The following is a 17,703-nucleotide window of genomic DNA, read 5'->3' on the forward strand; positions in this document are numbered from 1 at the left end:
ATGATGGAAAAAGTTCATACAAACACGGGTCCAGAAACCCATATAATAGCTTGTAATGCTGTTAACATTACAGCTAGCGAAAGATTTCTCTCTGATACCTGGGCAAAAAGGGTTCCAAGTTAAGGGTTAAACTTGATGGTTTCTTATGGCTTTGACCAGAGAAATTGAATAAAACAAGTTCCAAAACCACATCTCCAGTAGTATTCATGATATCCTATGTAAAATAGAAAATTTTTTTGTCCAAACACGCATTTTTTTTTACATATGTAATACAAAAACTTTGTTAAATGACTATTAAATGTATAAAATTCATTGTCAAAACTTGTAGAAAATCTAATTATGAGAAAATTGATGTAGAATAGCCCAATAAAAAACAAATGCAAGTTCAAGAAATTCAATGTTTTATTATCAGTACTTGCCACATGAAAACATTTTAATGTTATCAATTACAAAAAATGAAGTTAACATCAATTGATACAATGTTAAAAAAATAAAAATCTAATTGATACATTTAATAAAGTATACAGTAAATTTTCAAAAATCTGTCCAACTTCAATACATTTGGTTACATGCTTTCAGATTGCTAACATTGCTCATCCCAGTTATGCATGACTTTCCTTAATTTGTGCGGCAGCTTCTGTAATGACAAGCAAACAATTCTTTGTGCATATAAACTTTTCTCTTGTATACAATACTTTTCATCAACCCCACATGCAAAAATCTACTTTTAGATCAGGTGATCTTGGTGGCAGGAGTGTGGCTTGCAGCCAACCCATTGCTCTGAAAATTGATCATTTAAGTGTACTGATATGGTACGTGAAAAGTGAAAAGAAAGGTGCAACATCATGCTGAAAGTACATGCAGTATCTTGATGCTAGTGGAACATGTAATAGCAGCAGCAATTGTTCCTTAAGGAATTCCAAGTAAATGTTGGAATTTATATATCGTGGGAAAATGAATGGTTCAATTAGCTGATCGTAAACAGGACCACACCACACATTGATGGTAAATTGGTGTTGGAGATTACATTCTACTGTCATGTGTGGATTGACTTCTGCCAATTGTGTTTTTTTGTGAAGGTTATTGATGCTGTCTCGAGTAGACAGCATCAATACCTTTTCAGTAAATAAAAATTAACCAGTGCCATTGGCGATTCATATTCAACCACTAGCAGTATTGTAAACAAAGAGGAGGATCTCTTGGCTGAAGATTTTGTTTTCGTTGATTTTGATAAGGATACAGCTTTTTATGAAGTGTCCTCTATACAGTAGAGTGGGAAACTCCAAACCACTGGGAAAAGTATTGTGTACTAACTTGAACTGCAATGAATAGCCTCGATAGTGGTTTCATCAATGTCGGGATCTTGATGGGATAAACAATCGAGGTGAGTACTAATGCTGGAAAGTTTACCCTGTTTCTTATAGTATATCCACACAGAACATGCAATGCACTGATCACATGATAAAATGCATTGTTGGCTAGCTGATTTCTGTGTTACTAACTTAGGAAATTATAATTTCTCAAATTTTCAATTTGACACTGAGTTTGAGAAAGATACTTAAACTTAATTGTCTGAATAACATTAGGACTAGCTTTTACTTTCTTGTACAAAGTAAAGAATGCATTGGATCATTTTCAGATTTCAATGGAAATATCCATTTTGACAATCTTGACTCCATTTTAACTAGTTTTGGTGTGACGTATGTATGTACGTCTGTTGTAACATCTAGTTGTGCACCTCCCCTTTTGATTGCAATTTACTGAACCAAAAGTGTCCAAAAAAGCCCAAAATCCAAAACAATTTTGATTTTGGCCTTTTTTTAACTGCAGTAATAAGCCCTCATTGAGAGCTTTTCAACAATAAAAGTGGTACTTATTTTCATTGGATCCAGAATTATTGCCAAATAAAATTTTAATTAATGAAATATTTGGATCTTACAAGGAGAAGGCACATAGGTTCAAATCTGACTTCATTTACTTTTTTTTTATTTAAATGTATTGGTTTATTAATAATAATTTATTAACCTCTGATTGAAAAAACAAATTTGAAAAAAAATCAGAAGTTACAGTGAAATAAAATTTTACGTACTTTTTATTTTAATTCAAAACTTTTTACAGAGGTTAATAATTATTAAAAATCAATACATTTAGATTAAAAAAAATAAAGTTTAAAAAAGAATATATGTATATGAAGTCAGATTCAAACAGATGTGTGCATGTTTATGGATCTGACACGTTCTCACACACCACATAACTACTTGAGCGATGTGAAACAAAATTAATATGTAAACTAATATAAAATGCTGATATGGACACCAAAAGTGATGCAATGTGGTGTCCACCACAATGCAATGGTGCAACCGTCCACTTTATTAAAGAATTGGAGGATTGTATCTCACTTTCAAATGAAGTAAGTTTAAATGTAGAGCAGTAAAAAAGTGTATATGTAATTTAATAGGCATACAAGGAAGTCATGTGATGTCCACTCAGATTTTTTTTTATTTTATAAATTCTTTAATTTTATTTTTATCTTTTATTTAACAATATTTTTTATAATTGCACTTTGTAGGAAAGCAAACATTCTTTGTAGATATAGTTCCTTCATTTTCATACAGTAATTGTTAGTAATAAAATCAAATTTCTTGAACTTGTATTTGTTTTTTATTGAGCTATTTTACAACAGTTTTCTCAGAATTAAATACTCTACAAGTTTTGGTAACAAATTTTATGCATTTATAAGTCATTTAACAAAGTTTTTGTATTACAAACGTAAAAAATATGGCTTTAGACAATAAATGTCTAAAATTAAACAAAACTGTTTTACATCAGATGTTATGAAAACTACTGGAGGTGTGTTTCTGGAACCTGTTTTATTCTATTTATCAGGTTAAATACAATAAAAACCATCAAGTTTACCTCTTAACTTGGGTCCTAGAATTTCAGTATGGTCTTATTTTACTCTTTGTCCAGGAATCAGGGCGAAATCTTTCGCTAGCTGTAACTCACTAGTGCAGTGTTTCTGGGCCCATGTATCGTTTTGTACAAAGCTCAGAAATTTGTACTATATGATGAATGAAATATATGCATTCATGTTTGCACATTATTTTTTCTTCATTGATTGACCTTTTAAAGTACATTTATATATAAGCTTTATAAATTTCAGTTTTCATTAATTCTACGAGAAGTATTCTAAAACTTAAAAGTTATATGAAATGCCTTGTTTTAATCCATTAAAGTAATTAATTAACTAATTTAATATTTTAACGTAACAGAAAAGAAAGTCTGCAGACGTTTCTAATGACAATTTTTTTATAAGAGAAATGTCTATTCAACGTGGCCAAATTGGCTTTACTTTTATGAAACCCTTAAATTATATTTTTATTTTTTATTCTTTTGAGTAAAAATTTAATTAAGAGGCAAAAAAATATAATCGACACGCTTAATCAAAACTTGAACTATCTACAAAGAATTCACCATTCTCTGAGTTGCCATCTAATAATTAAACAGCTTGATAATTGGTAAAATTGTAACTTATAATAAAATATTTAAAGTATAAGTCCAATTTATTCTCCTTTAGTCAGCTTTATTTGGTGTGTAGTAATACAGTTTTGGGATTTTTTTTTGTCATTTTATAAAAATCTTTCATTAAAAGTATTTTCAGAAAAACATTTCAGTTTTTAGAAATCCAATGATAAAATCATCTGTACAATTTGTCATGTTGCTCAGTCTTGTTTATCTGGTGCTTATTTCACTTATTTAGCTAATAAATGTAAAAAAAATCAAACGTTCTACCAAAAAACAATTCCAGATTATCCTCTGGTTGATTTGATTTTTTCAAATTGAATATTATTTGGAGGGGGTTTGTATACTTTATTTGCCAAATTAATGAAGCCTACTCAAGTAATGATCTGTAATATACAGAATCCTCCAAAGTATTTACTAAAATACTAAAAATCTTTATTAGTAAAAACGTTTAGTTTTTTTTTTTTTTTAGATGTGCTTAATTTAAAACTGTTATAAAATAAGAAAAACTACAACATAAAAGATATTACATATAATTTTAAGAATAGCTTACCAAGATTAATAAAGTGCTTTTGGCTATTCTCCCATATTCAGGAGGAATTTATAATTAAAATATATAAATATAAAATTCACGTAATAAAATTAAATACATAACAATTGATTGTTATTTTGTATTGTTAAAGTCGTAAGTTAAAGTAACTACATCTGTTTTATAAGAGTATCACAATTGATATGAAATCTATAGCTTGTAAATTTTTTTGAGCTTAAAGGCATTATAAAAATTATTAGAGTAATCCAATACATGAATTCATTTGGATTATAATTATGTTTAGTATTCAAAATGTGTTTTCCAAAATTTGAGTGGTGGTTCCTCTGAAAAGATTTAAAAACCGCCCTTTGTATTTCTTTGTTATACAATATAGATATTCTTTAGCTCTGATTAAAATGGTACAATTGGTCATTCCAATGTATCATAATTTGCAATTTTCACATTTTAGGCAATATATACACCCTGCCCATTCATATTATATTTATTTCCAGTTATTAAAGTTTTAGTTGGATCTCTAGTATTTATATAATTTATGATTTTATTATTAGTGTTATATGCTGCCTTTAAATTAAATGACTTACATATTTTTATTAAATTTTTTGTAGTTTAAATTATATTCTGTTTTTACATATTCATTTTCTGAGTTATTATGTTTTAGTTTTATTTTTTCTCTTATATATAATTTATTTTTTTAATTGGAAAATGTCATCCATACATCTTTTGTATAGTATTAAATGATGTTTCTTAATTATCACAGGTAAAATTGTGTTTTCAAAATTATTCATAAAAATGTCTGCCATGATTGCTGAAAGTGGTGATCCCATGGCAAGACCTTTCTCCTGTTGGTAAAATGTATTATTGAATTTAAAATAATTATATATAAGGCGTAATTTTAATAGGTTAATTATTTCATATGTCAGATTGGTTTGTAATTTTAATTCAGCCAAATTATTATTAATTATGTTTATGGTTTTATCTATATCAATGCTTGCACACATATCTTTTATGTTGTGTCATAAGTCTAGTATCTCAGAGTCATAAGTTTAGTATGATTGTTTTTATTGATATTATCAAGAATATTTATTAATTCATAACTGCTTTTTAAATTATATTTATTTTCTATTTTAATATATTCTTTTAATGTATTTGATAAAAATTTACTTAATTGGTATGTAAGTGAATTAATGTAATTTATGAGAGGACGTTTAAAACTAAAAATAATTTAGATGCAAAAAATAAATTATATATAAGAGAAAAAATAAAACTAAAACATAATAACTCAGGAAATGGATATGTAAAAATAGAATATAATTTAAACTATAGAAAATGTAATAAAATATATAAATCATTTAATTTAAAGACAGCATATACCACTAATAATAAAACCATAAATTATATAAATAATAGAGATCCAACTAAAACCTTAGTAACTGGAAATAAATATAATATGAATGGACAGGGTGTATACTGTCTAAAATGTGAAGATTGCAAATTACAATATATTGGTACGACCAATCGTACCAATTTAATTAGAGCTAAAGAACAAAGAAATACAAAGACCACTCAAATTTTGGAAAACATAGTTTGGATACTAAACATAATTATAATCCAAATAAATTCATGGAAATATTGGATTATTCTAATAGTTTTTATAATATCTTTTATCTCAAAAAATACCACATTAAAACAGTGATATTCTTATAAAACGGACGCAGTTATTTTAACATTACAAAATGACAATCAGTTGTTATGTATTTAATTTTATTATGTGAATTTTACATTTTTATTATAAATTTCTCCTGAAGATGGCAGAGAGCAAAAAGCACTTGAGGAAGTTAAATGGAATTTTGGTAAACTGTTCTTAAAATCATATATAATTATTTTACAAACTAAAAGAATCACGGCTTTTTGACTGAAATGTTTAGTTGCAATGTCAGTTATATCTTTTTACCTTTGTAATATTATTTTTCACCCCATCAGTTGTTAAGAATGTTGAGGTATGCTTGATTAATTGATTAAGCATAATGTTTTAGCAGGAAAATATAGACTACAGAAAGACAAAGAATTTAGAGGCTTTTGAAATATTATAGTGTAACAGAATGCCTTTCATAAGTTAATAGAGTAAAAAATGAAGTTTTGATACTAACTGAAAGAGAGACTTTTTTTTGTACAATGTTGTAAAAATAAGAAGGTGGTGGGGTATTTATAACATGCATTTAGAGTTAGTTAATTGTTCATTAAAGAAAATTGAGCATTGGAAGTGGTAAAGGGATATAAATATAAATCAGATAATGTAGGATTTGGAATGTAAGAAGTGTATTGAAAATATGTGTTTAATTTTTAACACAAGACAGGAAGAAGGCTGGAGAAGTGCACATACCATTTAAATTACTATTGGCAAAAGTCAGATTCTATTCTAAAAGTATTCTTTTTAGAATATTTTTTATGAGCAACTTAAATCAAGAATACATGATTAATAAATCATTGTTGGATGACATTTCTTGTGAGTTTTCTGTTTTGTTCAAGACAGGTGGATATGAGGTTATTATTACATTATTAACCATTGTTTTTATTGAATTATTTCTTTTTTCAATAATTATGTTTACTCTGAAGTTTATACTATTAATAGGATCACTTGTTTTATTACTATCAAGATTTCAAAATAATTGATTTGTGTTTATTGATTTACATTTCTATAGGTCACATTGTTAGAGGAAAAGGACAGTTATTAAGAAAAAAAAAATCAGATCTTGTTACACCAGAGGTTGTTCAGAATAACTGGGGTCCTGTTACGGATATGTCTGAAGCAGAACATCTTGGCTCAATACAGGTAAACTTTCACGTTTCCGTTTTATTTATTATTAGTATCTGCTTATTGTTTTTTTGTTTTTATTAAATGTTTATAATCTGAATTTTATAATTTGAAAATTAGTATAGTATTATGTTGTTAATTTAGTATTTTGAATTGAATATTAATAGTTTTATTCCATCGTTATTGAGCAGTAGTTTATTACATCTGATGATGAATTCATTAATTTTTTGTATTATCTAAAAACATTGTTAGATAATCTAACTTGTATATACGCCATAAAACTGTGGCTGGGGATCAACATGCTGTATCTGTGGTAAGTGTAGATGTGTGTGTATCATATCTCCAATCCGTATTTCAACTAGTGCCTGTGTGCCCTGTGTAAAGAGTCCCACATAATTGTTTACAAAGAATCCAGAGTATAGATGTGAATCCAAGGGGCAGATCTATTTGTATCATTGTAGTAGTAAATAAATATGAATAAGTATTTATTTCGTATATAAACAATGGAAAACTTAGTAAATAATTTTACATTGACTGGTTTTAGTCAAGTTCATCACATATTAATACATGTGTGAGCTAGTTATTGAGGATAATCTGAAATAAGATGGTTAAAAAATGAATGAAACTGAGTGGTGGTTAATTAATAATTAAAAATACTATCATGATCATTTTTATAAAATTCAGTGAAGGATAAATAGAAGTATTATTTTGACAGATAAAAAAAATCTGTATACAACATTAAAGAGTAAAAGTAAAGCAAGCACTTAATTGTAATGCAAATCTAATTGAAGTGCTAAGATCATTAGCAATAAAACCATCTGGCAATCAATAGCATGTTGCTATGAAACTTTCATGTTATTTCACAACAAACACCAATCAGTTGAAACTTACAGGTTAGTAGATATACAAGGGTGGATCAAATATAAACGAGACTTTTCATTCTGAACATGTAAGTTTGAAGGTAGCAAGCTGCTGCTTCTAGAGTGCACAGTTGGGGATGTCAGGAGTGGGGAGACCAGGTGGTGTCCAGTTCAGACCACTTCCAATGTCAATGGCAGTAGCACTTGCAATGTTAGAGCAACAGGTGCATCCTTCCACTGCGCAATGCGTTATCATTAAACTTCTCGGTCATGAAGTTGTAAAACCAGTGGAAATTCTGCAAAGATTGACTGAATAGTTTGAGAATAAAACACTGCCAAGGGCTTGTGTGTTTGCCTGGCATAACGAGTTCAAGGAAGGATATCAACACGTTAAAAATGAGGAACATGATTGCCATCCTGGAACCATTACGCATTACAGAGGAGAACATTCGCATAATTCATGACCTTATTGAAGGTGATCGACATCTGATAATTTCTGAAATTGCATCACATGTTGAAATAAGTTAAGGAAGCTATCAAACAATCGTAACAAAAACCTAGGGTTCTGTAAAGTGTGTGCCAGGTGGGTCCCTCGCCTTTTGACAGCAGAACACAAGTTGAGATGTTTGCAGGTGTTTTTATTGTTTTCACTTTCATGGCAACTTAGCATATGATAATAAGTAAAAAGAAGGGTATGTGTTTTTTTTAATTTCTTGAGATTTCATGATCCTGAGACACCAAAAAACAAAAGGTTTGGGCCAAGTTCCCCAGGCGATTGGGTAGATAGTTTGTTTGGGGTCAGTTTTCTCAAAATTTTACAAACATAACATCACTTTATATTAAGCTCAGTACATGCATACATGCTTATCTTAGGAGTTAAAAATAATGTTTGCTTCCAGATTCTCCCCCTTCCTCCAAAATCCAAAAAGCTATCTTTTTTTTGTGTATTTTTAACCAAATTTTTTTTGTATTGCTAAGCATAGTAATTGTGCAAGTGGCTCAAAAAAAAATACTTCGGGGCAATATTGGGGGTGGAGGAGCCGATCAAAGTTTAAAAATATTGATTTTTTGAATAAAACTTTTTTTTAGTTTAGTTAAACCTGTAATAATAATAATATTAAAAAACAGTTTCCTCATAATTCACCCCTACCCCTGAGATAGAAATATTAGACAACTTTTTATTGGTTGTACATTTTTTAGTGGAGTTTTTAAAATTCTTCCACTCACCATAGTAAACAAAATTCTTGAAAAATGTAATGTTATTATAAAAGTATAAAATTAACTGCTTTTCTAAGCATAGACAAATCAGAACATTTTCTCGGTAAGTGGTTTTCAAAGTAGGGAGTGAAAAAAATAAACAAATATTGATTCTTTGAATTTTTTAAACTTTTTTCATGTATCATTATTTTCGTGCTAAATAAGAATAAATAACCAATGCCAGGAAAGTATAACAACTTTTCTAAAAAAATATTTTTTATAATTTTGTACATTAGTTTAGTAATTTACTTTATAACATCTCATTTTAAAATTTAACCTTTTATTGTCTCTGTAATACATTATTAATGTTGTAATTATTATTATTTTGAAAATAATTTGTATTCAGTATTGAAAACAATGTTTTCTCAAAAAAGTTTCATTTTTACATATATTTAGAATCTTCAACAGGGAGCCATCCCTCCTTAGAGTACAGCTCCAGCCATCTCTTCAACTATTCATACCATATCTAGCTTATTTACCATAATGATAATACTCTTTCATCCAGAGAACATTTTTTCCCTTCTAATGTATGGCATGAAGGCTGATATATACCCCTTGGCCAATAATCAGGGTTACAGTTGAAATTCATTGCTGCTTGTTAGAAAGAATAAGAATGAATTTATAAGGACATCAAAAGGATATCTGATCAGTACACCCAGTGTGACAAATTTTGAATGTTTCCTTATTCCTCATATTTATCTGTAGTTTGAATTCTGCTATGGGCATATTTAAATATCATCTGAGCATATTCTTCACTTATGAGGATTATTACTGTTATTTACATGTACAATAAATAATTTTTCTTTTACGAAAAATATAACAAAATTGGCCAACTACTTGTAATGATGTGTACACTAGATTTTAAATCAGTTGGTCTGCAGTTAAATTTTTGACAAGGGTCATGCTCTTTGTTTCTTTTTATTTCATCCACATTGTCTTGCCGTTTAAAATATACCAAAAATGCAAATCAAAGATCAGAGATGTTAAAAAACAGAAAACTTGCTTTTAGGAACCATATTGGTATAGAGTAGCATTTCTCAACCTGGGGGGTCACAGTAATATGAAAGGAAGGTCCTGAAATTAGCCTACAGCTTTACACATAAACAATTATGAAATCATTTTATGAGAAAAAAAAACCATTTATTTTAAACATTTTACTTACATTTATAAGTACAAATTTAAAGAAAATAAATTAAATGTAATGTGGGTGAGTTTGTTTTTCATTTAAAAGTTTCTTCGTACTTGGATCTATTTTAGAAAGACACAAAAGCAAATTATTTTCAAGTGATAAAAGACAATGCCTATATTTAGTTTCTAATGCAACCATAGACAAAAAACCCTTTTCACAAAAGTAAAATATTGTGAAGGAATTAATATTTTCATTAATTCCATAACTAAATTTCCATATTCACTTCGACAGGCAGGCAAAATTATATCTTATTCTGCAGATGTGAATTATAGTTGTAATGTTTTATCAGCAGATATTTTGATGAGCTAGTCAAGAATCTCAACTGGTAACTTAGCAGCTGCAACAACATTTTCACTAAATGGACTAAGTACCCATCTTTTCAAGAAATCATTTTTATCTTTTGGGAAATATTCCACCAACTGAACTTTAAGCTCATGCAAATGCATCTTCATGCTATTAAACTGGTGAATAATAGTGTCTTCTTCAAACAAATTTTTCTCAATATAATTGGAAGTTAGTGGAAACATCAGAATTTCTGCTTGAGGGTGAATAATTCAGGTATTAAGCTTCTTAATGAAAGAATAAACTTTGTCTGTCATTAATAAAATGTTTCTGTCACATCCTTGTAAATTCACATTCAAGTCGTTTAAATTTGAAAATACATCAGCTAAGTAAGCCATCAACCACATATACTCATTATTCTGTAAAACCATTGAAAGTGGAGTTTGTTTTTACTGGAAATATTAACTGAAATATTATCATCTCATAATTCCAATAACTTAGGTTAATACTTTCCCCCATAATAACAATCAATTTCTGTATGGAAAAGAAGAGATTTCTCTTTTTGCCCAGTTCATCACATTTTAGCAAGTAGCCTATTCAGTAAAGGTCAACCTTTAATAAAATTAACCTTTTTTACAGCTTTACAAAGAATTTTTGTTTGAGATTTTCTAGCACATATTTTTTGTGGCAAGAGCATGTCTGTGAAGGAAGCAATGCATCCATTCTGGCCTCTGTATAAGACTATCTTTTAATTTTCTCAGAAATCCTCTGTTCTTTCTGTTATCACCTTTGAACCATCACTACATAATGTAATACATTTTGTCTAATCTATGTTATAATTTTTAGTATCCAAAAAAAATCAAAAAGACATTGTCGTGTTGCATGATCAGGTACTGAATTGCAAAACAACATATTTTCTTTGATTGGTCTGTCCTTTTCGCATTCATATCTCACAAAACTATAAAACTGAAAAATGTTAAAACTGAAAAATATCTGTTGATTCATCAAATTGAATACTAAAAAAGTTACTTGAACTCACCTACTGAATTATCTGATCGCGAACATCGGCAGCCATGTCATCAATTCGTCTTGATATTTTGTTATTAGAAAGCAGAATTTTTCAATTTTTTGCTTCTTTGATGCCTATTACAGTACTGACCATATCAATTGCAGCAGGCAATATGATATTTTCTGTGATTGTATAGGGTTTGGACTCTTGTCTAGGGTCTTAGCTACTCTTAATGCTATGCTTCAAGTTTACTTTTATCAGTATGAGTTGATTTACAAATAGAAGCTTGTTAATTTCTCAAATGTAATTTTCTTTTGAAAAATTCCAAGGGTTTGCTTTTATGATCTGGATGTTTAGTTTCCAAGTGTCAAAGTTAATTTTGATGGCTTCATACTTTCATCAGAGAGGACTTGAAAACAACATGCTTTGGCTTTCCATCCAATGAGGTAAAACTATATTTTAAGTAACTGTCATTGTACAATCTTGTCGTTTAACCAATCGATTCACTGGATATAGATGGTTCACTTCATTTTTTCACAGATTTATCCATTTTGCATAAGAAGCTAACTAAAAAAAAAATAAACAGTTACACCATTTGACTGTACATTAAAAAACTGAAACTTCAATTATTATTATTATTATTATTTTCAATGAAACTATGTTTTTAAAAGCTTAAATGAAGGCACAAGATGCACACTTCACACTCAAAACTAAAATGATGTTCTGCAGTCCCTTATGCCTCTTTTATATTGATTGACGTGTTAAAATTTATCATGGGTAACCCATTTCAAGTGACCCAAGGGTGGTTGTTGACCAATTAAAAAAAAATTGAAATTTACCCACTTGTTTCCTACACATCTCAGGACCTTCAAACTATTTTTTCTAAATTTTTTTTAAGCACTTTACTTGTGGCGGCGATTTTTGTTATGGTGCACACACCTATTTTTGTGATTGTAAAAACTATTGGTCTTTGAAGGATGAAACGAAAAGCAGTTTAATCACATTTTCTCAAGGTAAAAAATTGGTCCAGTAGTTTATTTACATATATCTATTTTTTCTTTCTATCTTCTAATATATCTCTATTTTCCATCTCTTCTTCTAAATTTCTAATTAGAAACCTACCAATAAAGTTGAACATGAAAAACTGTGAAATTTCACTTTACAAAATTTTTTTCAAGAGGCAGGGATAGTATATACAGTTTAAATTATTATTTTTTGTATGTAGGTTTATGTTAGTAGTTCTATCATAAATAATATTAATGGTAATATACTTACTCCTAAATTTTTATGAATTTTTGAAAACTTTAAAATTTTTTAAAAAATTCAAATTTTGGCTTCAAATAGCTGATGGGCTGGTAATAAAAATTTCAAATTTACATAACTTACAGTGTTTTTGTAGATGTTTTTGCCAAATAAAAAAGTTTCTTATGTATTTTACTAATAAAAAAGTGATAACCTCTCAAAAATTTTGAAAAACTTGTTAAAATTGATACCATTTTGACTCACTAAATAAGTGCTCCAAGGGGGTTTTTTGTCTTCTTGGCACTGTAATATTTTTGTAGTTATTACTGTAGTTGGAGTAGATTTGTTTGAACCATTCAACTGCAGTGTTCATGTTATTACAGGTGCTTGAAGACATTTCCAGTCATCAGGAAAATTCATGTTTCAACATGCTCATTTATGCATGTTGCATCATATAACTTTGCAGTTGTGGACTGGTCAGTCCGACATTAGTTAGTGACCTGTTCACATCTTTACTGAGTGTCTCAAATTTCATCCTGTGTTTGGAAGTGTTTATTAAATAAATAAGTTTAACTTAATATTTTATTTGCAAATTTTAAAATTAGTTAAATCTTTACATTATTTTCAAGTAATTTGACATAAAACAGTGGAAGAACAATGTTCCATAGGAATTTATATGAATGAAGAGTCAAAAAACAGTGTATGGTACAGTGCCAAAAGAACTCATTAAAATTTGTGAAATTAGTGATGAAAACCAACAACTTAATTTTTTACGTGTTAATTCAGATGTCACTAGAGTTTGTAAATATGAAAATTTTTTTTGTCAAAATTCAGTCACTTGTATGGATAGTTCTGTTGTAACCATTTGAGAACTAATAAAAAAACAGTTAAGAAAAACTTAAGACAAATAACATTAGAGAAAGCTCTTAAAAAATACATTTTTCCAAATTTAAATTTAGTTCCTGGAAAGTCTTTGTGTTAACTGTTTCAATAGATTTTTTTTCAGCAGAACAAAGAACTGTATGAATGCGAAGACCAAGTGCAATACATTGCCCCACATCACAATATTGAACAATTGGATGCTGCTTATAGCATTTTGGGTGTATCACTTCCATCAAAATTAAAAAAATTAAGCACGGATCAAAGGCCATCAGCATTAAAATGTAAAATAAATAAGGTATCTGAAAAATTAAAAAAGAATCTTGAATTGTGTTTTGGCTCAAAAATTTATGAAAATGAAAATCCAGCTCAATCTTCTTCACATGAATATGATGGATGATCTTATTTTAAAACTAAAAAAAATAAGTCTTCTTGTTTCTAAAGAAGATAAGGTTAAAATTATCAGTTTACTTCCCCAATCTTGGACCAGATCTAAAATAATATCAAGAGTACAGTGTGTCTGAACGTTTGGTTAGACATACTAGAGAATTAGTTAATGAGCAAGGCATTCAACGAAGTTTAGTAAAAGACATAAAACAGGAATTAGTAATGACACAATTAAAAAAGTTGTGTTATTTTATGAAGATGACAATAATAGCAAGCTGTATCCTTCTAAAAAGGATTGTGTTAGCATGTCTGTTGATAATGTCAAAGTGCATAAGCAAAAGCACCTTGTTCTGATAAACTTAAATGAATTGTATGTCTCCTTTAAAAGTGAAAACCCTGAGGAAAAGATTGGAAGATCAAAATTCTGCAAACTCCGTCCAAATTGGTATACCTTGGCTGGTGCATCTGGGACTATATAGTTTGTGTCTGCCCCCACCACCAGAATATTAAACTCATGATTTTTGGTCCCAAACTTAATGTTGATTATAAGGACTTAGTAGACATCTTTGTAACAAGGATAACTACAGCTGTATGATGAATGTGTGTACCAAATGTCCAGGTAAGCAGGCAGTGTGTGACATCCTCAACTTTTCCAAAGAATATGATGTGTTGCCAGGTACGATAATGTACAGATAGTGGGTATCAGCTGATAGGGCAGAGATGATTACTTTTTTCAGAACAAAGATGAGTTTTTCTAAATGTTAGTGGCAAAAATTGGAAAATTTCAACAGAAATTATCATAAGAGATATCACAGCTACTGGTTAATCAAACTTAATAATAAACTTTCATTGCTACAAAAACAGGCTATTTCATTGAAGAGTAATTAAAATTTTGCTATGATTTATTTTTTCATCGATAGTGTTTACAAAAATAAGCCAATATAATAAAAATGAATTCTTGAAAAAAGATGTACGCTACTCATTGAAATCTCAGTTTGGGTAGGTTTTACAGCATTTTTGAATCAAAATTGTATAGGTTACTGGTATTGCTTAAGTTATCATTAAATTATGACCTATCATTAATAATTTAAAAAAAAACTATTTTAAAAACATTGAAAACATCGACTTCAACAACATAGGGGCTAAATATAAAAAATATACAAAAAATTAAAGTTCAAAGAAGACAAGAAAAAACCCCCTTGGAGCACTTTTTTAGTGAGTCAAAATGGTATCTTTTTTAACAGGTTTTTCATGATTTTTGAATGGTTATAACTTTTTTATTAGTACAATACACAAGAAACTTTTTTATTTGCCATAAACATTTACAAAAGCACTGCAAGTTTTGCAAATTTGAGATTTTTATCATCAGTCCCATTAGAGTTATTTGAACCCAAAATCTGAATTTTTAAAAAAAAATTAGTTTTCAAAAATTCATAAAAGTTTAGGGGTAAGTATATCACCAGTAACACAAAACTTGATTGCACAACAATGCTCATAATTAGTATCAGTCATTTTTGTAATACACTACAAAAACTCATTTCACAAAAAGTTTGTTTACATCTCACGTGGCAACAATAGACTAAAAAAATATTAATACCTGATATAAATCAGCTTTTCATATAATTATATGTTTACTAGTAACTTTACAGTGTTGCCACTTTGGCTGCCATAAAAACTAGTCCCATTACTTTATTTACAGATCTTATATACCTAAAAAAGTAATTCAAACTGTGTATACCATCCCTGCCTCTTGAAAAAATTACAAAAAATTAAATTTCACCATTTTTATGTTCAATTTTATTGGTAATTTTCTTATAGAAAGTAGAAAGATAGGTAAATAAACAACTGGACCAATTTTTTTACCTTAAGAAAGTATGATTAAATTGCTTTTTGTTTCATCCTTCCAGAACCAATAGTCTTTTATTCATGTTTTTTTCTGTAAATCCTTACAATCACAAAAATAGGTGTGCACACCATAACAAAAATTGCTTAAATAAAAAAAAAAAAAAAAAAAAATAGTTTTAAGGTCCTGAAACGTGTAAGAAACAAGTGGGCAAGTTAAAATTTTTTTTGAATTGGTCAAGCAACCAGCTTTTGTTTTTTGGGACAGTTCATATAGATTGAGCTTCATATGGATGTTTGACCATGATGCTCTCACAGCGAATATTATCTAAGCAGACCAAATTACAAGAAGCACGTACACATCAAGTTGGAATTTGTAAAGTGCTCATGTTTATATACTTCATACATGCATGTTCATATTTGTTGCTATTAACACAGCTGAATAGTTTTAACTAGGTTTCATTGGATTTTCTTGTGGGGTGGTCATGAAATATTAATTAGGTATATATTTTGTTTACTTTTTGGGAGTCTTGAAGCTAAAAAGGTTAAGAATCACTAGTATAGAGAGACAGGGGTAAAAAATTAAAAAACAAAATTAGGTTACGTGAGAGTAAACCTATAAGAGTATGGTAAATCCTGAAAGAAATTTTAAAATGACACATTTATGTTAAAATGTCAAAACAGTTTAATTGATAATTTTCTCTATAGTTTTAATTTAATAGAAGTTAAAAAAACAATAGAAGAAAATTTGGATCTTTGAAGAAACATATATACTTAGAAAAAAACCTCAAGTTCATTGGAAATTTGATTTGAAGTTTGTTTAGAAATCTCTAACTTCAGTTAGTGAATGAACTTACTCCTTGGTTGAGGAAAATATTATATATTTGTATATAATATTTTTTTGTATTGAGAGTTTTATTCATGTAATATTTTGTAATGGATGTAAAATTAAAAATTATTGAGGTTTTTTATTTGTTATATCACTTGGATTAGGTATACAGTGTTGATTTTAAGTCTAGAATAAAAAAGCAAAAAGGACAGTTTTAGTTGTATGCACGGCCATAAATTAATTACTAATCTTTCCACTTGACAGCCCCACTACCAAAGATGGTGACCACGGAACTGAAAGCCTTCTGTGTTTTGCAATTTGCCAAATGTGAAAGTTACAATTCAAAGTGCTTTCTATAGAAAATTTAATTGGGATTCTCCAAGTGACAATAACATTCATTATGACATAATTAATTTGAAACAACTGGATGTATGTGTAAAAGGTAGATACAAGACAACCAAGGGTCTCTGAAGAAAATTTTGAATGTGTCAAGGAATCTTTTCTGTGTAGTCCTAAAAATTATTTTAAAAAAGCTGTGAACTTGAATTACCAGTGATGACATTGTGGAATACTTTAAGGAAACCCTTACATGTGTTTCTATACTGTAATAGCTGTTACAGCCTTTGAAGCCTACCTACTACTCTGTGTACACCAATTTTGCAATCAAAATGTTGCAGCATGAAGATGATAACTTTCTTGTCAGAGCTTGTTTGCAGTGGTCTCCAAGGTTACCTGAACTGACCCCTGTGTGATTTTTTCCTTTGGGGGTTCTTATAAAGGATCTTGTGTATGTGCCTCTACAACCTACTGATCTATCCTATTTGAGGCGCAGGATTGAAGTAACTGTCACTTCCATTACTTCAGATATTCTGATTAAAGTTTGATACAAACTTTTCTATCAGTTGGATGTATGCTACTTGATGAAGGTGCTCACTTTTAACACTTGTAGGGAAAAACTGTAAGAGTTACTCTATCATCACATTTGCGATTCATTAATGTAAATCAAAAATTAAGAGATAATAGCTTTAAAACTCCGCTATTCT

At 29.0% G+C, this 17,703-nt stretch overlaps 1 protein-coding gene across 8 annotated transcripts in view; it reads left to right on the top strand.

The window, feature by feature from the left end:
- Positions 1-17,703, top strand: part of Mfe2 (peroxisomal Multifunctional enzyme type 2) — a 101,612-nt gene that overhangs the window by 39,251 nt on the left and 44,658 nt on the right. For all 8 annotated transcript variants that reach the window (XM_075361133.1, XM_075361136.1, XM_075361137.1 and 5 more), the window contains one exon: positions 6,772-6,902. In XM_075361133.1, the coding sequence (XP_075217248.1) occupies positions 6,772-6,902 (131 nt within the window). The remainder of the gene's footprint in view (positions 1-6,771; positions 6,903-17,703) is intronic.

This window comes from Lycorma delicatula, chromosome 3, assembly GCF_047948215.1.
Source record: "Lycorma delicatula isolate Av1 chromosome 3, ASM4794821v1, whole genome shotgun sequence".
In the NCBI taxonomy this organism is placed as follows: Eukaryota; Metazoa; Arthropoda; class Insecta; order Hemiptera; family Fulgoridae; genus Lycorma; species Lycorma delicatula.